A 25,003-nucleotide genomic window follows, 5' to 3' on the forward strand; every position below is an offset into this window, starting at 1 on the left:
TCAATGTTTGCACTGCTTTCATGGGTTTTTTTTTAATGCTATATTCAGGGTAATTTTAGCATCAGATGGAATTATCAGATGACCTTCAAGAGCCCTTCTAGCCCCGAGATTCTCTCTGTGATGGTTTGGAGAGGTGACACTAGCTTTGCATCTGGTGCCAAAAGGCCAGTTGAGAAAATTGTCCTCACAAGCCCTGCTCTCACTTTCCCAGTGCTAAGTGCCTCTTCGCGGTTAGTAATGGCAACACTGTCACAGCTGAGTGCATGGAGCCGGGTCCCCTGGAATGGTCGGAAGGAAACCAGCTAGGCTGGCAAAGCCTGAGAGCCCTTCGGGTGCATGCCAAGAGGCAGGGGAGAGTTTTGTTGTCTTTCTGTGGTGACAGGACTGTGAAAGTCCCAGGGAGGGATCAGCTGAAAGCGTGAAGACAGGGGCAGGTGTCTTCTACCTGCTAAGACTGGAAGCTCCCTGGTGCAGGCACTGTCTTAGCTCTACAATACCTCGCACGTAACATAGAGCAACGGTTCAGTAGCTTTTACTAAGCACTTAGTATGTGCATGCGGGTGTTATTCACACAGATGGATCTAGCAACAGCCCGATTAGAATCCCCTGTTGTTGTGAATGAGAAAAACCGGGCAAACAGAGGTTAGGTAACTTACACTTGGCAGCTAAGAGAAGTGCTGGGCCTCAGAACAGGTGCCTGGGCAGCCAGAGCCACGCCCCCCAACCTCCGGGCCACACTGGCCCAACACTGCTCATCAAGGGGCCTTTAGAAACACAAGGAGGGTAGGCCGGGCGCGGTGGCTCACGCCTGTAATCCTAGCTCTGGGAGGCCGAGGCGGGTGGATCGCTCGAGGTCAGGAGTTCGAGACCAGCCTGAGCAAGAGTGAGACCCTGTCTCTACTAAAAATAGAAAGAAATTATCTGGCCAACTAAAAAATATATATACAAAAAAATTAGCCGGGCATGGTGGCTCATGCCTGTAGTCCCAGCTACTAGGGAGGCTGAGGCAGTAGGATCGCTTAAGCCCAGGAGTTTGAGGTTGCTGTGAGCTAGGCTGATGCCACGGCACTCACTCTAGCCCGGGCAACAAAGTGACACTCTGTCTCAAAAAAAAAAAAAAAAAGAAACACAAGGAGGGGTTCAGAAGCCCTCCCATCCACTCTCTGCAGATGTCTCATTTATCTGCTGGCTGCTGCCAGAAATCCTTCAGTTAAGGGAACAGCATTTCCACTCTGCAATTATTAATTCAGCTTAAAATGTAAATACGCTTAGATCAAAGAAAGCCTTGATTAACCTCAAGGTATCAATGACTAACATGAGATTTTTTTTCCTGAGAGTGAATTCTGATAGGAGAAGAGATCCCAGGGCCTAACATAGTGGGGCTCATGGAGAGGGGACAGGCAGGAAAGATGAGGCTGCAGGATGCTTGTCACCATCTCAATTTCCACGAAGCCACACCCTGGTGGTAACACAAATCCCAGCTCAGACATTTCTAGACACCCCCAGTGCTCAAGTCCAGGATCTAGACCTATGTTTCTCCAGGCGAAGTCAAGAAAAATTCTCACCTTGATCAAACGCCCAGGCTCCTGAGCCCTTTCTCAACTAAGCCTCAACCTTGGCCTATAAAGACCTGAACAAAACACTAACGTAGTTCCTAACAACTCAAGGCCACATTCCCAGGTTGAGCCTAATCCCCCTTAAAGTGCTCACCTGAGAAAACTCAAGGCTGTCAAAAGGATTCAATGTTGGTTCCAGACAAGACCCGAGGACAGGTGTCTCCCAGCCTCTGGGAGGGTAGGAGGCCAGCGCCAGTGAGCGTTAGATAGCAAACCAGGTGGATTTCACGTGGACCAACCTCTCCCTTGCCACGTTGTGTGGGTGTACACATGTGTGTGGACGCATGTGTGATGTATGTAGGGGAATGGGTGGCGTGATGTCACATGATCTCGGGAAGGAGACTTACAGTTCCAATGTTCAGGGTCTCGAGGGTGAACTCGTCCACTCGGCCACGTTCAAAATAGTCTTTGAGGTTGTTGTCAGAGACAAGAAGAACTTGCTTGATGGTGTCAGATTTGTCCCCATAGAGCTTGATGTAGACTCTAGAGTCCGTGCTGGCCCCAGGGACGTCCCCGGTCTTCAAGCTGATGTGGTAGCGAAAGTCTGGGCAGCCCGAGGCAGAGGGAGGAAGGGAGAGGTTAGTGCAGGGGCTGGCGAGGGGGTCTGTAGCCTGGGGCGGGGGCAGGCTGGGAGTTGAGAACTCCCTCCATCTCTGTGGAGCTCCCTCATCTACAAAATCAAAATTGCAGTAGGTGCCCTGCCTGTTCCAGAAGGTGTGAGAATAGGAAAGTGTGCAAATTATGGACAAGAACAGCAAACTTTAAGACACTGAAAGGGTCTCCAGCAATTACCTGTCCAGCTTCTCCTTTGACGGATGAGAAAACTGAGGCAAGGGGAGCATGGAACTCTCCAGACAGCATGTAGCACATCATACTCAGGTGTTATTGCTAAGTGTTCTAAGCCCAGTTTTACAGGCAAGGAGTCTGAGCCTCAGAAGGTCACATGTTTGGTGCAGGATGGCGACAGTGAGTAAGTCACCGGCTGGGAGTGAAATCCCAATGTGGACCTGAAGCTCCTGCTTGTCCCTGGCCACCAGGTGGGTGTCAGTGCATTTCATCAGCCAGGAAGATCTGCACTGTGTGCAAGACTAAGAACACCCGAGTAAAAGGTGAGCTCTGGGATAGCATGAGCTGAGACCCAAAGTCCCCCAGGCTTGCTCCAGGGGGTGTGTCTTGGGGAAAGGAGAGGAAGGACTGAGAAGACAGTGATCATTCCCAAGCCCGCCACGCTGCTGCCTCAGGGTCTTCCCACTGGGAAGGAAGATCTGGAGAGAGACAGCTGAGCACACCTTGCCCGGGGGCCAGCCCTGCAGACCCACCAGGCCCTGGGAAAGGCCAGACCTGTGGTCTGGTGCAGATCAGCCCCATTAGGGACACCCAAGGGCACTCGAGGAAATGACTTCTGTCCTGCTTGCTAAAAGATGTAGCGGGAACTGAGAAGACCCCTTCTTTACACCATTTTCCACTTAAACCCTTTCAAAGGCTCTGACTTGGGAAGCAAGGGTGGGGAGGCCGTGGCCATATGGCAAACCGGTTGCTGGCCGGGGTGGAAGAGCAGTGCTGTAGGATGGAGACACCCTGGGCACCGGTCCCAGCCCCACACTGACTGCAGACCCTCGCCACAGATGTGGGCATCTCACCCCCCTAAGTCCTTCCCAACTCCTAAATTCTGTATTCCGAGCCCAGAGACTGGACACTCTAGCTCCAACTCTGCAATCTGAGCCTAGGAAAGGTCAGATATAAATATCTTCAGCCCCTCCAGATCTCAGTCTCCCCGTCTGGAGAATGGACATCACCTCTGCCCATATTCTGGGCTTATTGCGGAGCTCAGATGAGATAATAAACTATAAACATGAGGTGTTGTTGACCATTCTGGAGACAAGTTTGTTTTAAATTTTGTCTAAAGCTCATGGGAAAACCAAGGTACCTGAAGAAACATCACCGGTAAAAAAGACAGTAAGGCCACCAGGACAATACGTGGCATTGTTTTTAAATCCTCATTTTGTAGTCCGTTCAAAATGTGTTTTTCCTCCCAAGGCCTGAATGACAGGTGCCAATGCTTGACACCACTAGCCAGTGTTATTTTTCTTGTCATTCTCTTGACCCGTGTGCATTCAGGGACTCACACCTGAGGCCACAAAGAGACTGTGTGCACGGCACAGACGCCCGCCCCTGTGCTCCTCTGAAATGTGACAAGCACATGCTTTCTCAAAGGGCTGAGGGAAGGCGCCTGTCTCACCAAGGCACACCCAGCACCTGGTCGTCAGGACAACTCACTCTTCAGTGTTGCGTTGCTATCACTGGGCAGCAACTCTCGGACCAGCTGCCCATCGTCCTTGTCCTTGTCCAGCCACCTGCGGGGCAGTAGGGGGAGGTTAGCTCTCTGAGTGGGGCGGGCAGAGAGTCAAACCATCGCACCTGTCGTGCAGTCACCAGGGGGACCCAGAGCTTTGAAGTCAGCAAAGGAAAATGATTCCATGGGAGCCTCTAACAAAGCACCCCGCCGCAGGCTGGGAAGGAGGACTTCCCCAGGCTGGGAAGGAGGACTTCCCCGGAGGTGGTATTTGGCTGAGACTGGAAGCATGACAAGAGTTAACCAGGAGGAGAGACAGGAGCATTCCAGAAGGAACGACAGATCCTGGCATGGAATAGAGCCTCAGGAGTTGACAGAAGGCCCACGTGGATGGAACGGGGTGAGTGAAGGGTAGAGAACTGGCAGAGGAGAGAACTGGCCAGAGAGGGGACAGGTCGCAGGAGATGGATATTGGCCCAGAGTAAGTGCTACAAGGGTTTGGAGATATGAGAAGGGCTCGTGGGGGACGTGGCTTTGATCTGAGTCCTCAAGGATGGATGAGATTTGCCTTCAGCAAAGAAGCCAAGTCTGTGCCCTGTGGGCTGGGGTTTGACAGCTGTGACTCGTCACTATGTCAGAGTGAGCCAGAGTCCCAGCTCTCCGCTGGCCACCCTCCGGGGCAAAGGCATTGGGTCATTCACTGGGAAAGCACCTTTCCCTCTGAGTGCAGAGACCAGCCTGAGGAATAACACAACTGGGTAAGCAGCGTTGCTGAGCCCCACACTCTAGATGGTTTGTGACGGGGACAATGGCAGCTCAGCAGACACCATTGGTGTCCTCCAGCGTACTGGGGAAACTGAGACATTGTCTCTCGGCCAGAGCATTCCACTTGCCTGTGTCTTGGCACTTGCCTTTGCAGCCCCCGGCCACAGAGCCCATAAATGAAGCCAGGGCACCAATTTCTCCACGGCCCTCCTGGCGTGGAGCTCGGCCTCCCTAAGCTGCAGTTCTCTCTGCTAATAGACCACCCCTCCCCAGGGCCAACAGAGGCAATGTGTGGTCTCCCTCAACCCTTCTCCCTCGCTCTCCTTCCCCAAACATACAATCTTACACTCCCACGAGACCTTGCAGTCAGCCAGCTGTTAGCAAACACTAAGATATTAGCCGATGGCGAAGCCGTTACACTTCCCGTGGGCTTTGGGGCTGAGTCTAGAACACCAGAGGAGTGTTTGAGATTCCAAGACATGCAGACACAGTGGAGGAATTCTAGGCATTGATGGCAGGGGAATTTGGGAATAGGGGTCTGATAGGCTGGAGTCCCTCAGATCAACCCATTAGGAGCCTACCCATCTGTCTATCCTGCCGAGGTCACTCTGCAAACCCCTAGGCCATGGGGACTGGGGGGGGGGAGGCTGCGGTGACGCCTGGGCCTTGCACCCACAGGGAGGGGGGTTGGAAAATCCCATCTGCGCTCCCTTGCTTCCCTCCCTCACTCTCCAGCCCCAGCCCTCTCCCCCAGCAGCACAAGGAAACCATGACTTGTCATTTTGTTTCCACCTAAATACTTGCAGGGTATTAATAGATATTTCCAAATATAGCCGTTTTCTTTCAGCTTCAAACACTTCAGCCCAGTTTCGGAGTGAGATGATGCTAAAAGGATAAGTTAGTCTGCTGGTGATTTCATTACTCTTTCCCTGGGCTTGCAGGAGTGTGCTTGTATGCACGCGCACACACACACACACACACACACACACACACACACACACCTGCTAGAGCTAAGACGCTTGGCACTGCCTGATCCTGGCAGAAGAGGAGTTCTGATAAATAGGCCTGGCCCGCCCTGCTCTCCCAGAGAGTTAAAATAACAGCTCAGGTGAAGAAAGCAGCAGTGTGCAAACACAGGCTCTAGCCTCGGGCTCTTCAAAGTCCTCCGGGCTCCTGAGTTGGCAAATGCCATCTCTGTGTGCCTCAGCGAGATGTAGGAACTCATTTTCTTAAAAATGCACAAACTCATAAGTGTTAGAGGGTGGTGGTGGCAGGGCTCTGCGGTGTCTGGGGGCCTCAGCTCCTGCTCTGCCATCTGCATCATCAGTGTGGGTGTCTCAATGCACTTGGCTCCTTGCAAAGTGCAAGACCCTCACCCTCACTATGCGACACATGCTAGTCAGGAGGGTGTAGAAAACCAGAGAAGTCAAGAGATTGGGCCAAAGTCACACAGCAGGTGGGTGGCTAGCCTCCTGGCTCTAAGCTCCCCAGGGCACCATGCATGTGACAGTGCAGTGTGCGCAGGCCAACTTCTTCCTCATCCCCTTTCTAGGATCGCCCTCCTCTTCCTGCCCTGCCCTGAGGCTCCGTCCTCACCATTTTCTTAATCCACACTTTCCCTAAAGATGCCATGAATTCCCCTGGCTTTAAATTCTACCTTTCTGCTCTTGTTCCCTGCATTTATCTGTCAAGGCCTGACTCTGCATCTCAAACCTAACATGTCCCAGCTAGACCTCCAGAATCCAGCCTCATCCTCACCCCTCAGCTCTTCCCCCCAAGGCTCCCTGTTTCAGTAAAGGGCATGACCTTCAACCCACGTACCAAAGGCAGAAGCCCGGGGTCTTCAGTTCCAGCCTCTCTCTCTTGCCGTCAAATGTCACTGCAACTCTACCTCCAGCGTCGCCTCTGGTGTATCAGTCCCTTCTCACCCCCTTCACTGCCACCACCCAGGGCCAGGCTGCCATGCTGTGAACTGAATTGTGTCCCCCCCCCATTCATATGCTGAAGTTCTAACCCCCAGTACCTCAGAATGTGGCCTCATTTGGAAGTAGGGTCTTCGCAGATGTGATCAAGGTGAGATGAGGTCATTACGGTGAGCCCTAACCCAACAGGACTGGTATCCGAATACAAAGGGGAAAGGTGGACGCAGAGACAGATGTGCATGGAGGGAAGACAGTGTGAACAGACGACAGAGAGGAGACGGCTAATTACAAGCCAGGGAGCACTGGAGGCTGCCAGAAGCTAAGAGAGAGGCCGGAACAGATCCTGCCTGCTCAGAGCACCTTCAGAGGGAGCACGGCTCTGTTGGCATCTTGATTTTGGACTTCCAGCCTCCAGAACTGCGAGACAATAGATTTCTGTTGTTTACCATCCCCCCCCACCTGACTGTGGTACTTTGTTGTGGCAACCCCAGCACACTATCACACCATCGTGCATTCCACAAAATTTCCTACTGGGCCCCCGGCTTCTCCGCTGGACTCTGTCCTCCCAAGGAGCCAGAGATCCTGCTCAAATGCAGGAGGCCACTCGGCCCTGCCTGACCGTGGGCTCTGTCCATCTGCTTCATCTCACTGGATGTTAGAACACTCGAACCCTTTCCCTGGCGCTCTCCTCCTCACCCCGTGGGAAGCCAGCCTGACTGTCCCTGCCCAGACAGGCCTCCTTGTGTCCAGCTCGCCCTGTCTTGGAGTGGCCACTCCCATCCTCCCTGCTGTTCATCCACAGTGAGTCATGGCGGCTTTCTTTGTTTATTCACTCGCTTATTGTCTATTTCCCCTCTAGACCATATGCTCCATGAGGACATGGAGCAAGCATATAGGAAGTGCTTAATTAACATCGTTTGAGTGGATAGGGATAAAACAATGCATCCACCATCCAGGAGGGAGTGAACAAGCCCGTGCTGACTGCAAGGGTGGCTGTACTCCTCCCCCCTGCTTCTCCACAGCTTGGGAGACTGAGGGCTCAGGCTGACCTCCTCCCACCCCGTCCTCGCTCCTTCCCCCCACACCATGTGCCCCTTACCAGCCTCTGTGTGAGCCGGGCCCTGGGCCCCTTGCACCATAGTCTCACGCCATTTCCCAGCCCCAACGGCCCACCCTCCCTTCTCCTGTCAGCTCTCCTCTGCAACTGTCAACACTGCAACCTCCTTTCCAGGCCCAGGTCTGGTTTCCCCTCTTCCTGGAAGCCCTGTCTGGCCTCCCCAGCCCTTACTCTGAGCCCCTTTCTGTTAGTGCCACTCATTTGGAACCACCTGTCTTCTCACCTACCTTTCCAATGTAATCCCTCGTAATACTAACAGTGGCTCTCCTTAGAAGACTGTAGAGCCCTCTGTCATTGACAAAATAGTTTCTCAATCATTGTCCTATGGGATCCTCCCAGTGGCCCTCCATGGCTGGGAAACTGTTCTGCCTGGGCTCACAGGCAATAAGCAATTCAGCTGTGCTTGTGTGCCTGGGTGCACAGGTGTGCACACAAATGCATTTGTGTGCATGGTTAGAGGAAGAGCAATGCACTCCCTGCGGGGCAGGTGTGCAGCTTGGCCCCCATCTGCTCAAAGGGGAGCTGTCGTCAGGGCGGCCACCCTCAAGAAGTCCTAGGCCAGCCCTAATGAAGTGGACTCATCTGTAGGTGCAGAACTCAGCTCTGGAGCTGGGATTGGCAGGGCCAGGCGGGTCCAAGGCCCCCAGTCACACTGCATGCACCTCCCAGATGTTGCTGCATGTGAATGTGAAGGGCCACCATGGTGACACAAGAAACACTCATATTGCTCTTCCTTTTAAAATGTCTCCAGCAGGGACTTCCAGAAGTCAATGGGAGCCCAAGCTGGCTATATAAGAATCCAAATGCATAAGAAGAAATAAAAAAGAAACTTTACCTCGATAATAAGTTGAGGAAAGGAAATAAAAACAAAGTAAAATACCTTGAAAAGATGTTAACAAAGGAAAAGATATGGTCAGAAGGCTATTCAAATAAAAAAACTACTTTTGATTCAAAAGTTTAATGCAACATGTAACTAACTCTCCAAGGTAAGTCTCACTTAAATTCTGAAATTGTCAAATTTTACCATGAAAAAAATACCAGTATTTTGGTACTTAAAGAGCACAAATTAGCAGCACCCTGGACACCACCCTCCCAATACTGGTGTTTCATCATGGGGGGTCAGGGGGTGTGAGGCTCAGGTCTGAGCTCCACCAGCGAGGCCACCTCTTTCTTGGACCAGCTACAGTCTTAAGCCACTATTTGCTTGCTGGTCCTGCCCATAGGACAGGGTCTTTCCAAAGCTCAGGGACTATGACCTAAGCTGGAGGAAACACAAGCAGGCAGGACTCAAGTACCTGAGACATGGGAACTCCACGTTATCGCTCTCGGGCTGCCCCTCCTCTCTCACCAGCACCCGGTCCAGGTACCAGCCGCTGCCTGAGCCTTTGCCATCGTGCCGGATCCTCACCCGCCTCACCTTCCGCATGGTGACAGACTCAATGGTGAACTCATCAGCCTTTAGGGGAGAAAGAGTGCAAGGCCAGTTGGATGGTGGCTACTCTGGGACCCAAACACCAAAGGAAGACACAGGTCCAGAAATCAGAAAAGGCAGAGCTGATGGGTTGGGCTACTGGTCTTTCACATGTAGGACGGGGGCTACCTGTGAAGAACAGGATGCACCTTGCCCCCAGTTTCTCCCACTGGAATATCATTCAATGTCAAGTGCCCAACAATTGAGGCTGTATTTCTTGGTTAAACAATGGCCATTCTCTATGTTCTCCTCTTAAAAGGCAGCTTCTCTTGGGAGAACAAGCATGTTAAGCCATCATCAGCCACTACTCATTTATCATGAATTAATTCCTTGGTGAATCTCCTCTGGCTCCTTGCTGTGGAAGGATTCTGTCTCCCTCCTGAGGAAGGGAATGTTTAGAATTGAGTGGGGAAACAGGTGGTCTTGCTAACTTCACAGTTTTGCCAGCCACTGAGGCAGCAGAAATGCAGGAGGGGCTGGACGGTTTCCACGTCTGCATGAGCTCACCTGGGAGCCTCCAGGGACAGGAATACTGAAGGTGGGAATGATGGACAAAGGCGCCAGAAGGTGTAGGAGGAAAGAGTAGGAAAGGGTGGAGAGAAAGGTGGGTGGGTGGGAAGGAGAGAGGAAATTTTAAAAGCTATGTGAAGTAAAGGCATCTCCATCTCCTCTCCCCAGATGAACCTGAGTCCACCCACAACATCCTGCTCAGATTATTTTTGCCACCACAGCCTTGAATTGCCCATGATCCCAAGAATCAGGCCGACTTGGATTAGCCTCAAAGAGATGCTGGCACTCAAATTCCAGGGCTCTCCCTGCCCTCAGCAAGGAAGGAAGGGGCAGCAGAGGAAGGAAACAGAGCAACAGTCTGCAAATCCCCTTCACCTGTTGAGCTCCCTTGAGCCTCACTTTATGGCAACAACTCTTTACTCAGCATCTACTGTGTGCTGTGGGCCAGGTCTGGCCCCAGAGACAGCACATCTTCCATCCCTAATCTTCACAACGGCCAGACACAGGTAGGCATCCTTTCCCCCATTTTAGATGCAAGGAAACTGAGGATCAGGGAGATGGCCTGAGGATCAGGAGTGGTTGGCGTGAGGCTGGGTTTGCCCTGAAATGTGCCTGACTCTTTCCCCATTGTTCCACGGATCCTCCCCAGAAAACCTATTTGATGATGTGGGAAACAGAGGGGAGAAGCCAGCATGTTTGTGACAAGGCTAGCAACAGAGTCAACTTCTCCCACCCCCATGTTTAGGGTATTTCTTGGTTTTTCTTTCGTAAAGGTCATGAACAAGATGTCCACAGTGGCCATGCCTAGGAAAAAATGCAAAGTTCCCACGCTGGCTGCAGGGTGCCCAGCCTTCCTGCAGCCTGGGTTGTCTGGTCCACATTTAAGACGCTCAGCATCCTTCCCCGTCTGCCTACCCCTGAGGTAAGAAATATGCTGCCACCACCCCCTCCCCAAATGTCCTTCTGTTCTGCCCTCTCCTCAAAGCTCAGGGGTAGGGAGGAGACCATGACCCCTCTAGGGTGGCTTTCCAGCTCCTAGCTGGTTAGTCCTAGGAGCCTCACAGGTGTTCATGCATGTTAGTGAATCAGGGCTGGCCAAATGCTCAAGGACCACATGAACCAGGCACTGCTATGCCCCTCCAGTGGCTTTGCTGGGATTCCCCAGTTCTCACCCAGAGTGATGGATCTCTGATGGCTACTAGCCATCAGCTCAACTATAGCAGAGCAGGGAAGACAAAGGAACAATGAAAGGGGAGGAGGAGGAGGGGGTCAGGTGGGGAAGAATGGTGGCACATTGCTGTGACTTACATTGCCCTTTTCAAATAGGTCAGTGTTATTCCTGCAGTTGTAGAGCAGCCGCTCCCCTGTGTCCCCCACGTCACCAAAAAGGCACAGATAGACGTTGGCATCAGTCCCCGCACCTTCGAGTTCCCCTGTGCATATGGTCACACGGTACCGGGCCACTGGCAGGCAAAGAGAGGGACACCATTAATGACAGCCCCTATTCCCCAACTCTAGCTCTGTCACTCCTACTTCTCTGCTCATCCTCCTCCTCTTCCCCCCTCACCCCCGCTGTCATCTAGTCTGGCCTTGCTCCTTGCCCCCAACTCTCTAGATCCCACCACACCCCAGTCAAGAGCTGGCTCATCCCCAAGTCCCTTACAGACCAGAAGTTTCCAATCTGGCCAATCCTCAGAATCTCCTGGGAAACTTTTATAAGAATTCAGATTCTTGAGCCCTACTTCAGACTTCCTAAATCTTAATGTCCAAAGGCAGGGCTCCTAAAGCTGTTTGTTTACAAGCTCCTCCAGGGAACCCTGATGGAGTTGGCCGTGTTCGGGGACCACTAGTCTAATCCAAATATCATGGCCCCTGATTTTATCCAACCCAGTAAACCCTTTTGCCTTAGGCTGTTCTCCAATTTACACTTGTCCTGTCCTCTCAAGTAAGATAAATTTTCTTCCTGAACCAGGACTGAGCCTTCCCTTTCTCTTCAGAACTAGCTGGTGCTAAGGACAGGCCAGGAAGAGGAGTGGAGAGAAAGGCATGAATGCAGCCCTGTGGGAAAGGCAGCAGCTTCTTCCCATGTTGAAAATGTACTCTGGTGGAGGTGAACCTGCATCCCTGCATACCACAGCCCTCCTTCTCTCTTAAGCTGAAAAGTAAAATTCATTCATTCATTCATTCATTCACCCCAAATCTCTTTACTGAAGCCTACTATGTGCTAGGCACCATTATAGGCTCAGGGGTTCAGCAGTGAACAAAACAAACTCCTGCTTCCATGGAACTTACATTAGAGTTGAGAGTAAGAGTAGAGAAGAGAGATGGACAGTAAAATCATAAACAAATTCACAGGCAGGAAAATTTCTGAGTTATATCTGTAACAAAGATAACACAATGTAGTGATGTCTCAGAGTAGGGAGGAGTGGAGCAAGAGGAGAAAGATTACTTAGAGATGCAGAAAAGATGGCTACAAGGAGGTAACATTTGAGCTATAAATTTACTCATAGGAACCAGCACAAGAAGTTCTGAGAGAAGGTTGTTCTGGTAAGTGCAAAGGTCCCAGTGTGGGGATGACCAATGTATGTTACAGGAGCAGAGAGAAGGCCAATATGGCCAGAGTAGAGGGAGTTGGAAGGGATATAACATGAGGCCCAGAGGTAGACAGAAGCCAGACACATGGGATGTGGCAGGTCGAGGTAAGAAGTGTGGCATCCTTTTTATTTTATTTTTTTTTATTTTTGTACAACAGGAAGCCATTAGAGGGCTCTAAGCAGGGAAGTGCTTTGAGCTGATCTATGTTTTAAGGAGCATTCTGGCTGCCATGTGGAGAACTGACTGTAGAAGAAGAAGGAGTGGCATCAAAGAGGCCAGTTAGTGAAATAATTATAGTAGTCTAGAAAAGAAAAGATGGTGCCTAGGCCTGGGGGTGCAGTGGAGATGGAGAGAAGTCAATAGATCAGCAATATATTTTGGACATAGAGCCAACAGTTCTTAATGATGGATCAAACAGGTAATTGAGGGAGAGAGAGAAATCAGGGATGACTCCCAGGTCTGGGGCTTGGGTAACTAGGAGGATAGAGTTGCCAATAAAAAGTACAGAAGTCTTGGGGGAAGGATGGGTTTGGAGATGGAAAGCAATGGTTCTGTTCCATTTATTATAAATTTGAGATGTCTATTAGATGTTCAAAAACAGATGGCAGCTGAATATGTATCTGGAGGGTCAGGAATGCTGACATGACTTTGGTCATCATAGGTATATGGATTCCATTCAAAGTCATGGGATCAGTTGAGATCCCCTATAGTGAAAATGCAGACAAGAATTGAAAGAACATTTGAAGAAATAATGGTCAAAAACCTACCAAATTTGATTTTAAAAAAACATTCACCTGCACATCCAACATGCTCAACAAACTCCAAGTAGGATAAATTCCAAGAGATCTACGCACAGACACATCATAGTCAAACTGTTGAGAGCCAAAGACAAAGTGAGAATCTTACAAGGAGTTACAGAAAAGTGACTCATCACATACAAGGAATCCTCAATAAAAATTAACAGCTGACTTCTGATCTAAATCTATGGAAGCCAGAAGGCAAGGGGATGATATATTTAATGTGCTAAAAGAAAAACACCATTAACCAAGAATTACATATCTTCTAAAACTGCCCTTCAAGAATGAAGGAAAAACTAAGGGATTCCCTTAATTTCAAACTTGCACAAACACTGCAAAAATTCATCATTAATGGAACTACCCTATGAGAAATACTAAAGAAAAATCTCCATATTAGTCATTAGATAATAACTTCAAATCACCTGGAGGAATAAAAAGCATCAGAAAAGGTAATGAATTGTTGGTGAGGATGTGGAGAAATTGGAACTCTCATACTTTACTGGTAAGAATGTAAAATAGTGCAGCTGTTGTTTTGAAAAATAATTTGATAGTTCCTTAAAAAGTTAACCAAAGAGGTACCATATGAGCCAGCAATTTCACTCCTACGTATATACCCAAGAGAAGTAAAAACATGTCTGCACAAAAACTTGTACATGGATGTTCACTGCAGCATTATTCATAATAACTAAAAACCAGAAACAACTTAAGTGCTCAAGTTAAATGTGGTATGTCCCTACAGTGGAATATTATTCAGCAATAAAAATAAACGAAGTACTGATACATGCTACAACATGGATGACAGGTCACATAGTGTATGATTCCATTTGTATGAAATGCTCAGAATAGGCAAATAAATCTATAGAGACAAAAAGTAGATTAGTAGTTGCAGACACTGAGGGTTAAGGTGGAGAAATGGGTATGACTGCTAATGGGTATGGGTTTCTCTTTTGGGGAGATGAAAATATTCTGGAATTTGACAGTGGTGATGTGTGACGGATATAATAAAAGGCATCAACTTGTGTACTTTAAATGGGTGAATTGTAGGATACATGGATTATATCTCAATAAAGCTGTTGTTTTTGAAAATGGACACTATTCATTGGTAGACCATCTAAAATGAAGATAAAGTATATCAGGAATGAGACAAATCACCAGGAAGTTTAATTCAATGTACAAACTATTTTTCATTAATATGCCAAGTTTTATTTGGAGATATAGAGACATCTGAAAAGTAAATGTGACCATTAAACATATGAGCACATGAAGATACAGTGTCTGTAGCAAAAGCACTTGTTAGAATAAAAGCAAAGAATGACTGTATGTAGGGGCCCACCTTGAGTAGAACTGGCATATATAGGCACTTACAGTTGGGGTTACGGTTGGGGGAAAGGCTTCTACCCCCCACTATGGTCTCCTCATAGGGCCACAGCACCTGAAATTCAACCATCATTGTCTTCCCTAGTCAACTCTTTTAAAATTCAAATGCTAACTGCTTTAAATCATCAGTCTTTGTATAAATGAGGTTGATTCTTTTGTGCAAAGCTCCACATCAACAGTTACAGGAATGGACAGCATTGACTGACGACTGGACAGTGGGAGTTTGAGGCACAGCAGGGAAGGAATGGCCTCAACACCAGTCTCACTTCAGTCTTGATTATCATGAAGGTTAGTTCTGATGTTTTTTAGTTGTAACTATTAGGTAATTCCCACAAGAGAAATGATGAAGAAATTGAGAAATTCCCTTTGCCAGGGCATCCCAGTCCCCTTGCTTCAGGAGCTCTGAGGTCCATTTGGTTGGAAGTTCTCAAGAGTCCTGGTTCTCTCTCGGGGTCCCTCTGAGCTCCCTCTCCCCACCACTCCCCCAAACCCTGAGGTCCTAAGCTCCTTCCTGGAAGGAAGTTTGTGAACAATTAAAAATAATTATATTGTTAGACATCAGCAGTGAAAGACTTTAAACAGATGGGTAAGTACCAGAGCCTCTTGTGCTTTAATTTAAAAATTACAGCGTGGTCTGATTAACAAGAAGCTGTGATTTTCATCACTCGAATCCGATGGTCTGTTGCCCACTCATCAGTGGTATGTAATCACTTCTGCTGGGCACACGGTGGAGAGTGCTGAACTCATTTATTTTACTATCTCACAGAGCTCCTGAGGGAAAGGCAAGGTGGAGATAAATTGTGAGCTGGTCCATGTGTTGTCCATGTCTCCAGGTCTGTGCTGATCAGTACAATCACTCCCAAAAGCCTCTTGGCTCTCAGGCACAGCATTAATTGCTTATTTGGCTGGCCTTTAATTTGTAAGCAAACTAGGGACACAGAACTTCAAATTCAGAGAATTGATTTTAAATTGGTATTTACTCATTTTACATGAGTCCAAGACTCTCCACTTAAGGGATTTCCAGGAAGCCTTGCACATTATTCATTATACGTTGGTACCAACTGGGGACATGGGATATTGCCACGAGCTCTATTTACTGTGACAAAGAAAGATTCAGACCAGAATAGGGGATCTGAGTACTTGTAGAGCTGAGTAAGGACATAGCAGTGTTTCAAGCGTAAGAGAAATTTCCATGGTCCAGAAAGAGCAGTTGGGAGAAAGAAATTCAAGTTGATGTGGGCTCCAAAATACTGCCAAGGACCCCTAGAAGGCATCTCACTGCCTTTGTAGCCAGGACAGACAGCCCTGCAATCCAGATAACACCAGACTTTATTTTCGCATTGAAATGGTTTTTTAATAGTATCACAGAAGGCAAAAAGCAAATACTAGCTAGGGTAGCCCCACATATCATACACTTTTGAAAATGTGCACAAGCACGTGCATATGTGTAACCTGCAGAGAGGCTCCTCCTCCCACCCCTCCTACCACGGTCTCTCCTTACCTGTCAAATCCCTCCCCATAGAAGACCTAGCTCAAATGTCACTGCACCCACAAAGATTCTCCCAGCCTCCAGGGCAGGGAGTTTCTCTTGCCACTGTGTCTCCATAGCATTCACCCACTGAGTCTTGCCCGCTCCACCTTCAAAGTATTCCCTGAGTGTATCTTCTCTACTATAGTCCAGCCAATCTCTGCTGGATCACAGGACTCCTTCTCTCCCCTGGACGACTGCTGTAGGTTTGCACACATCCGCCCTCCACAGCCCCATGGGTGGGACAGCCCCCGACAGAGCAGGAGGACAGGAGGACTGTGGGGAAGAAGGAGCTGGAAGGAGTTCAAGGGTGGGGTGACATGGACCACATCATGAAAGGGCTAGGAGAGCAGGAGCTTAAGTCGGAGGGCTGGGGGCACGGGGTTCAAAAGAGAGGCAACTCCGCAGAATGGCTGGCTGAGTGGGGTGCGGGGGGAGGCCAACAGACTGCATGAGCACCAGGATGTGCATGAGGGGGCTTCCACGTGGGCATTGGAAGAAGCAGACAAAGGCTCTTCAGTTTAGTATTCATAAAAATTGTTTGGCATGCTTGATAGAATACTCATTACCAGGCATAGCCCTCAGAAAGTCTAATCAGCATATCTGAGGTTGGGCCCAGGAATCTGCATTTTAACAAACACTCCAGGCAATTTTGATCTATTTATAGGCCCTTGACTACACTTTGAAAAATTTGTCCATTTGGGGCTGAATTGTGCCCTCCTCCAAAACTCATATATTGAAGTCCTAATCCCCCAGTAACTCAGAATGTGCCTGGATTTGGAGAAAGGGTCAAAGAGGTAATTAAGGTAAAAGGAGGTAGTATGGTGGGGACTGATCCACTATGACTGGTGTCCTCATAGGAGAAGAGATGAGGACACAGACATGCACACACACAGAAGGATGAGCATGTGAGGACCCAGCCAGAAGAAGACCATCTGCAAGCCAAGGAGAGAGGCCTCAGGAGAATCCAAAGCTGCAGACACCTTGATCTTGGCCTTCTGGCTTCCAGAACTGTGAGACAATAAATTTCTTTTGTTTAAGTCACCTCCTCTGTGGGGCTTTGTTACAGAAACCCTAGCAAACTAATATACTGTCCTAGGGCCATGGCAGGGTTGGTGTCTAGACATTAACCAAGGGACATGTTATGCCATCTTTAGTGAAAGAGAAGTGACCAGAAGCCAACAGAGGCTGGGACTGAGCCAGGGTAGAAGATGGCAGTGTTGGATTGTGTGAGCCTCCCTGGAGGGCCAGGCAAGAGCCCGACCCTGCAGAGGGTGTCAGGAGAACCCCACAGTTCATGAGGAGGGAAAAATAGGGTTCTTGGGGGACAGGCATGCTTCAATCAAGGAGTGGGTGGAGGTAAAGAACATTCTGGACATTCTAAGTAAACATGGCAGGTTTCTCTCTGGAAAAACCTGACTAAAATGACAATCTACCAATTCTTTTAAAGATATAAGCAAACAGAAAAGGTTTCACCAACAAGGCTAGGGGAAGGGAAAAGTATAGACAACAGAAACAAAATTTCAGAAGCCGGAGAGCAGGTAGCAAAGTGCCAAATGTCATAGCACGACAGTTCTCAAAGTGTGGTTCCCCACCAGCAGCACGGACACTACCTGGAAATTCGTTAGACAAGAAGATTCCTAGGTCTCTCTCCACACTTCTTGGACCAGAAACTCTGTAAGGGGAGCCCAGCAATCTGTGTTTTAATAAGCCTTCCAGGTGACACTGTCTGCTGAAGTTTGAGAACCCCTGACTTAGCAGACCAGAGGGTGGATCAGAGACCCCAGTTGCAAAATTCAAGAAGCAATCACACAAAAGGCTCAGGAAGAACAGCCCCAGGAATGGTGGAAGCAGGGACTGAGGATTGGTTAGGAGAGTTCAGAAAGCAGTTAGGTCCCAAGAACCCCGTCCCTAGCTCTTTATCCCTGTAGGCTCAATTCTGGCACGCAAAGTGACAGAACAGGTGAGTGCAGGTGTATTTCTGCCTTGGTGGACTACATATTATATTAAGTCCCAATTTAAGGGGGTTATATGTTATTATGCTTACAGGAAGATAATTGCCTTATTCCCAAAGCAAATACCACTGGATGTGAAAAGCCAGGTGGTGTCTCGGTACAGCCCCTGAGCCAGGAGGAGAGGGACCTTGTTCTAGGTTTAACTCTGTGTCTAACCAACTACGTAACCATGGCAAGAACTTGCAGCTCCTTATCTGCATCAGGCCATTTTAAGTGCCTTTAAACATAAATATTCTACAGTCATCTATTTAATTAAGATGGAGAAGAACCATAACGTAGAAGAAACATGGTGCTAATTACAAGCATCACCTAATTAGATCAACAGACTGGATGATCTCTTTTTATTAATAAATATTTGCTGTTTGAGGTTTCTATGTTTTTGAGTATTTAACTCTGATCAAATCGTTTCAGCAAATATATACAGAGCTTCTGCTGGGTGTGTGCAAATGCAAAGTGCTGATAAATATTGCACAATCACCTGTGAAATGACATTATTGAAATATTTAGAAGGGCTACTGGAACTATGGGTGACACTGTTTTCTAAATATTTTTCACTTTTTGTAATGTTGCACTATTACTTTCCTATTAAAAATTGAAGGACTACTACAAGGATAGCAAATAGGTTATCTCAAGTGTCAGTTCTGATCAATTGTTAATGTCTGCTTGGAGTGCTATAGTGAGGGCTGCAAGCTCATTTCAGACTCAGTGGGAGAGAATGTCACTTAATAATGTCTGCCATGGGAAAATGACAAGACACGTGTTATGTATTTGCCAACCTCTGCTACTATAACCTAGAAGCAAAATGACTTCCCTTTGGCTCTTTAAATGTGGATCGTGGACTCCAGATTAGAGGCTTAGACCGCCCCCCCCCCACCACTGTTCTTAAAGAAAGACAGAGGAATCATGAGATAGCAGCCAAGTGTGGCTGCAAGAGCCCAGATCCAGCTTTCCTTTGGGGGAGGATTTTATGTATAATTTGAGGACACCAAGAGGATATCCTTTAATTTCGGGGAGGCTCTGGAGAACTATTGTTCAGTGCAGATTCTTCTCATCCCCTCAGAGCCAACCTAAAGACCTACAAATCTCCTTCCTTCCCCTCCACACCCATCCCAGTAGAGCTCCAGCATCACCCCTTGGCAATGGGTCCTTCAAGCCAGTCTTGAGTCTGGGACCTTCTAATCCACCCTGGCTTTCAGAGGGGACTCATGACACACAGCAGCCAAGACTCGCAGCTCATGGGCCAGCCCCCCAATCCATTGGCCCACCAAGTAGGAAACTGCCTCCCCCAGGATGGAGAGCTGGTCAGTACTCACTGCTCATTATCCTCCGCACTGTGGGACCTTCTGCTGTCATTTCCCTCACAATCTCGTTGTCATCCTCGTTGGCATCCAGCCAGCGGTTGCAATTGAAGTTATACTTGTCCTTGTTCAGAGTATTCATCAGGGTCATCTGGAACAAATTCCTGGGGTGAGAAAGTGCGTGCACCAGAGATAGTCATCCATGCCCTGGCGCCCCCTCTTCTGCTATCTCATTGAAGGGAGGCCAAGGCCATCTCCTGGAGATGATCCTTGTGGAAGGCAGAAGGCTAGGTTAGTGGATTTTTTCCTAACCTCCTGGAGACCCACTTGCCTGGCAGCCAGGTAACTGGGCAGAACATAAGCCCCTGAACATCTGAGCATTTTTTCAGTCTACTTTGGAAGTCCTCCTCCCATTTCTCCCTATCAGGAAGTCCCTGTCACCTATATCCAAATTCAGGTCTCACCACAACCCTTTTGTACCCCACCCCCAATAAATACAGAGGTAAATTTATGTGACAAGGTCATAGAAAGGGACCATTCTGGTTCCTCTCCCAGTGATCTCCCAAACCCCAAGATGGTGCATCTCACCCTTTCTAAATGCCATCCAGAACCAGGACTCCTCTTATCATGCCACACCCGGATCTTATAAAACCTGCCAATATCTGGGAGCTCAATCTACGGTGAAAAATAGAAAAGTTTGAGGGGGCATATACCGAGGAAATGCGTTTATCCTCATAGCTTACCTGCTGCAGGAGGGTACCTGCTGTGGGCTGTTTCTTCAGCAGAGATACACCCTGTCACCTGGTGACCCTTGTAACCAGCGGCACATGAGGGCAAGACAGCCACTTAGAGCTGGGGCTCAGTCTGGGCTGGTGAAACTGAACAAAAAGAACTGACCCACAGTGGGATCCAGCCTGAAGTAGCTCCTCCGAGCAATGAACTTCCAGTACCAAAATCTATAAGGCAGCCCTGAAAATTCACACAGGCCCACATACCCAGGACTCTGCCGGGCACTGGAACAGACAAAAAGATAAATACAGCAGTTGTGGCCTTTCCCTAGGGCCACCATCTGTCAGGGAAGACAAATACATAAAGAACGATGAACTGAGTGCTATGATACAGGCAGCAACAGGGTGTTCTGAGAGGAGAGTGGCAATTTACAAATTATTCCTATCTAAAGGGTGAAGTAGCACTTCTGTTGGGCAGAAAAAAAAAAAAAGAACTCTTGCTCTGGTTATATATATACTGAAATGTTTTAAAGCTAAATTTATTTTTAAATGTTCTAAAATTCACAAAATTCATACTTTCTATTTTTTTTTTTTTTTTTTTTTTTTGAGACAGAGTGTCACTCTGTTGCCCGGGCTAGAGTGCCGTGGCATCAGCTTAGCTCACAGCAACCTCAAACTCCTGGGCTCAAGCAATCCTCCTGCCTCAGCCTCCCGAGTAGCTGGGACTACAGCCATGCACCACCATGCCTGGCTAACTTTTTCTATATATATTTTTAGTTGTCCATATAATTTCTTTCTATTTTTTTAGTAGAGACGGGGTCTCACTCTTGCTCAGGCTGGTCTCGAACTCCTGAGCTCAAACGATCCACGCGTCTTGGCCTCCCAGAGTGCTAGGATTACAGGCGTGAGCCACTGCACCCGGCTTATACTTTCTCTTAAATTTGGTCCTCTCTAATTGAGTCCAGATTGGGCCAGTCTGACACTCACTGTGCTCAGGGTCTCTGTCCTGCAATGATTCCCCAAGTCGCTCGATTCCCGATGTCTAAACCCATTCTTTCCATACTTGCTTCCTCCCCCAGGCTTGGGTCTAGACTGTTTCAGACGAAGGGCCAGATCTAAATCGTGCCCCATTCAATGCCTTGCTTATAAATTATCAAATTTGTCACCCTTTGCAGGGGCCTAAAGTCTCCATTGTACCTTTTGGTCTTCAAACTTGCTCCAATGCCTGGTTTAGAGAACCAGAATTTTCATGACCAACATCTCCCTCCCTTCCTTCCCCCTTTCTCCCTCCCGCCCTGTCACCCTCCTCTCCTACCCTAAACTTCTCAATTATGCCTGGTTTGAACCACTTGTTGTTGGGATTCAGGAGAATCTCATCCGTCCGTCCCCTCTGCCCGTAAAGCTGGATGAAGATGGGAGAGTTGGTCCCAGCTTTCTTCAGGTCAGTTGTCCAGACCCACAGGGACCAAGGGAATTCTATGAGACAGGTCAAGGTGCACCATAAACTTCAGGAAGTGAACAGATTTTCATGTGCCCAGTGGGGAAAATCCAAAGTGATTAGGACTGAAGGGCAAGCTGTCCACAGGTGTGTCCCATTCTCAGACATTGATTATGAAAAGTGCCAAATGTAGAAAGGTAAAGATTCCTTGCTACTAAAATTAGGATCCTTTAACATTTTTTTTAATGGCTAAAGCCTATTAGTATGCTTCAAATGTGGGGAAGAATTGACCACCCTATGCCCAGTACATTCAGGGTGCAATGTAGTGAGCGACTCAGGTTAACACCTCATCCATCGCTGCAGCTTATTCAGTCTGGGGACACTGGAGTCAGCCTTGGTGGCAGGTGTGTAACTCTACATGGCTGGGACCTTGGAGAATTGAGCTGTCTGGGGGGCCTTTCCCCTCCTTTCTAGAGAAGAACTGAGAAGCAGGAGTGGATCGCCCTCAAGGCTTCTGCCCAGTGGTCAGACACCCTGGCCCTGTCTGGGAGGCCTCTGGGTTGTGGGTCTCTTCCACTTACTTTTCAGTCGCTTCTTCCTGAGAGACATCATCTCATAGAGCTGCCTCTCGATCAGCCCATCCACCTTCTTCTCATCCAGCCAGTTGCTGCAAGGGAAGGTCTGCTGGATGCCGGTGAAGGGGCACAGGATCACCACCTAGGGGAGCAGAGCACAGTGAGACCTGCACCTGGCCCTAGTTGGGACCTCACAATGTTCAAAAGCCTCGTAAGCCCCACATTAAGGAACATCTGTATTAGGACCCCCAAGGTATGACACTTTTTCTGTTGCCTACCTCATTAAATCTTAAATCAAGAAATGCCTCCTCCAGGAAGTCTTCCAAAGTAGGTATCACCCATCCTCTAATCTACTAGTCAAGTCACAAACCTTTTCCTCTATACACAACACCCTCTTTGAACACCATATTTTTTAATGCACATTGCAAAATCTCAGTTAGTCTGAACCAAGTGAACCAGACTACTAAATTAATTCCTTATAATTATCTTGTAGGAAAAACATAAATCACATGAAATTAATATCTGGCATTTAATACAAAAATCCACTGCCCTCTTCTAGGCTTGATCCTCATTCAACCCTCTCTTCTACCCCTTTTCTTTCTCTAACCACATTCTGAACCCATGGATTAAGAACATGGCCCAGGCCACGCATATGGATGTTCAAAGGCTCGTGCCTTGTACGATACAGAATCTTCTATTGGCAAAGACATTTCAACTGTTCACATTACTGGATTCTAAGCTTTATCTTCTTTTGAACTTGAAAACTAATCCGACCACTCATCGGTCAAGCTTTTGACTACCCAATTGTCTTACTGGGTGTTTGCTGTCAGCTGTTCATAGTGATTGCAATTGACTATAACTTCCTTAACTTGAATTCTTCCCCTTAGACATTCCCTGGTATCTCTGAGAACCCACTTAATATTCATTATCCGACCATCATGATGAACCATAACTTACAGGAAACACAAAGGGGAGAGATACTAAGAGATGAGGGAGGGAAGTGTGTACCCCTTCAAACTCCCAGGGAAACACTCCTCCCTAGAGATAAATGATGGCTCAGGACCATGGATAGCAGCCCCTGCAAACATTTCAGTCCTCAGACACGAATGTATTGGCAATTAATATAGTTCACACTTCATGCATTCAACAAAGCATAATGTTGAGTGAAAGCTATATAATAAATGTATATATTACAGATAATATATATGTAGACAAAATTCAAAATACTGTATGTCTTTTGAGGGAGAGAGGATTATATGATTGGGGAAGGACACAGAGGAGTTTGAAAAACATTGGGAATGTTCTATTTCTCAAACTGGGGTGATACACAAAATTGAAGCTTGTTTTTTAACATTCTCTATATGTCTTACTTTTATTGTGTATATTCTTTAAAGTATAAGTATTCCCCAATACAAATATATATTTTTAAATACTTGTTGATTGAAAGAGATTTATAAGCCAGTGTGAAACACCACACCAGGAACCAGGATAGTCTATAACCACCAACTGAGCACCTCTGGGTAACCTACCCTGTGTTTGGCCCTTGGATTCATGTACAGAACAGCAACCATTCCTGACCACCATTAAGACAAGATATTAATAGATGGACATGTTACACCCAAAATGCCCATGTGCTGTGCAACTAGACCAAAGGAAGCAGGAAGCTGGGTTCAGCTTAAAGCTTGTACTTGCAAGTTAAAGAAGAGAGGGGCTGAATCAGAGAAGGCTCTCCTCGGGGACATCCCTTACCTTCTCACAGTACCAGCCTCTGTTGACGCCCACGTTGCCATGCCCGATGGAGACCCGACTCAGGGGGCTAAGAAGGACAGCCAGCTCGATGTGGAAGATGTCTGTGCGGCCTCGGTCAAACACACCACCTTCTAGGAAGATTTTCCCGCTGTTCTTATTCCCTCTGGCCCCATACATGACCACGTAGATTTTGGATTTGGTCCCAGCGCCCCGGATATCCCCAGTGAAGACGGTGACAATGTATGTGATAGCTGGTGTGGAAACAACGGGTGGAGAGGATTCGATGTGAGCTGCATTATCATACCCGCCCCCATCCCGTACCAAGCTACGACACCCCCGAAGTCCCCCCCGCCACACATCCTCCTCTGCATCGTGTGCTCCTCCCACAGATGACATCCAAGGTCCCTCTCAACCTCATTTCCTCTTTTCCAGAGATTTTGTGTCAGTGCATCTGAGCTTGAGAATAAACTGCATGTATTATTACAGGAAACCATCAGTGCCAATTACAGGAAACTAATAAGGCGAAGGAGGAACTTGGGTTGGCTAAGAATAGTACTTATTATTAATGATAATTACCATGTGTACATTATTAATAGCTGCCAGATGAATTCTGTTATGTCTAATCTAATTATAATAGTCAACTCCATTAATGGAGATTTATATTCAGGGCTATCTGATGCACTTAGCTTGCTCTTTTGCTGATAACTTTAAAACATAACTTTTAACGGAGGGCATTGATGTCCTCCTTTGCCACGTGACGTGGTAGGGTGAGGGAGGATTGAGGGAGAGAGGGAACACTGTAGGGTGGGTTATTTTGGGTCTTAGTCAGTTAGGAGGCAATATGAGAATATGAAATTCTGAGGAAGAGCCAGCAAGGGGAGATTAAACTCCGAGATAGGGCAAAGTAAGAAAAAACACCAAAGGCGAACATTTGGACAGGCAATTGTGCCAAAGTCTGGCCTATGTTCTTTGGGTCTAAGGCCATTGGCACTTCAGGCCTTATTAATTCCCTTACCCAGCCTCAAGCCTACTCTATGCCACATCTCATCCGATGGCCCCAGAGAAATAAAAATCCCAACTATCTTTGGGAGATGGTACATGCAACTACATGGCTGCATTGTTTGTTCACACATTTACACCAACTTTTGTTCAGCAAACATTTACTGAGTGCTTAATAGATGCCAAGCCTTCAGGAGTTTGTAAAGATAA

General features: G+C 47.9%; 1 protein-coding gene across 1 annotated transcript in view; it reads right to left on the bottom strand.

The window, feature by feature from the left end:
* LOXHD1 (lipoxygenase homology PLAT domains 1) overlaps positions 1-24,237 on the bottom strand; it is a 99,899-nt gene extending 75,662 nt beyond the window's left edge. Inside the window, exons 1-9 of the mRNA XM_045527189.1 lie at positions 23,795-24,237; positions 22,052-22,187; positions 21,348-21,508; positions 19,893-19,979; positions 19,320-19,455; positions 11,003-11,157; positions 9,009-9,169; positions 3,894-3,970; positions 1,964-2,160 (exon numbers count right to left, since the gene is read on the bottom strand). Of these exons, the coding sequence (XP_045383145.1) occupies positions 1,964-2,160; positions 3,894-3,970; positions 9,009-9,169; positions 11,003-11,157; positions 19,320-19,455; positions 19,893-19,979; positions 21,348-21,508; positions 22,052-22,187; positions 23,795-24,190 (1,506 nt within the window). The 5' untranslated portion in view covers positions 24,191-24,237. The remainder of the gene's footprint in view (positions 1-1,963; positions 2,161-3,893; positions 3,971-9,008; positions 9,170-11,002; positions 11,158-19,319; positions 19,456-19,892; positions 19,980-21,347; positions 21,509-22,051; positions 22,188-23,794) is intronic.
* Between the last annotated feature and the right edge of the window lie 766 nt (positions 24,238-25,003).

The sequence above is a fragment of the Lemur catta genome, chromosome 16 (assembly GCF_020740605.2).
Source record: "Lemur catta isolate mLemCat1 chromosome 16, mLemCat1.pri, whole genome shotgun sequence".
Lineage (NCBI taxonomy): Eukaryota > Metazoa > Chordata > Mammalia > Primates > Lemuridae > Lemur > Lemur catta.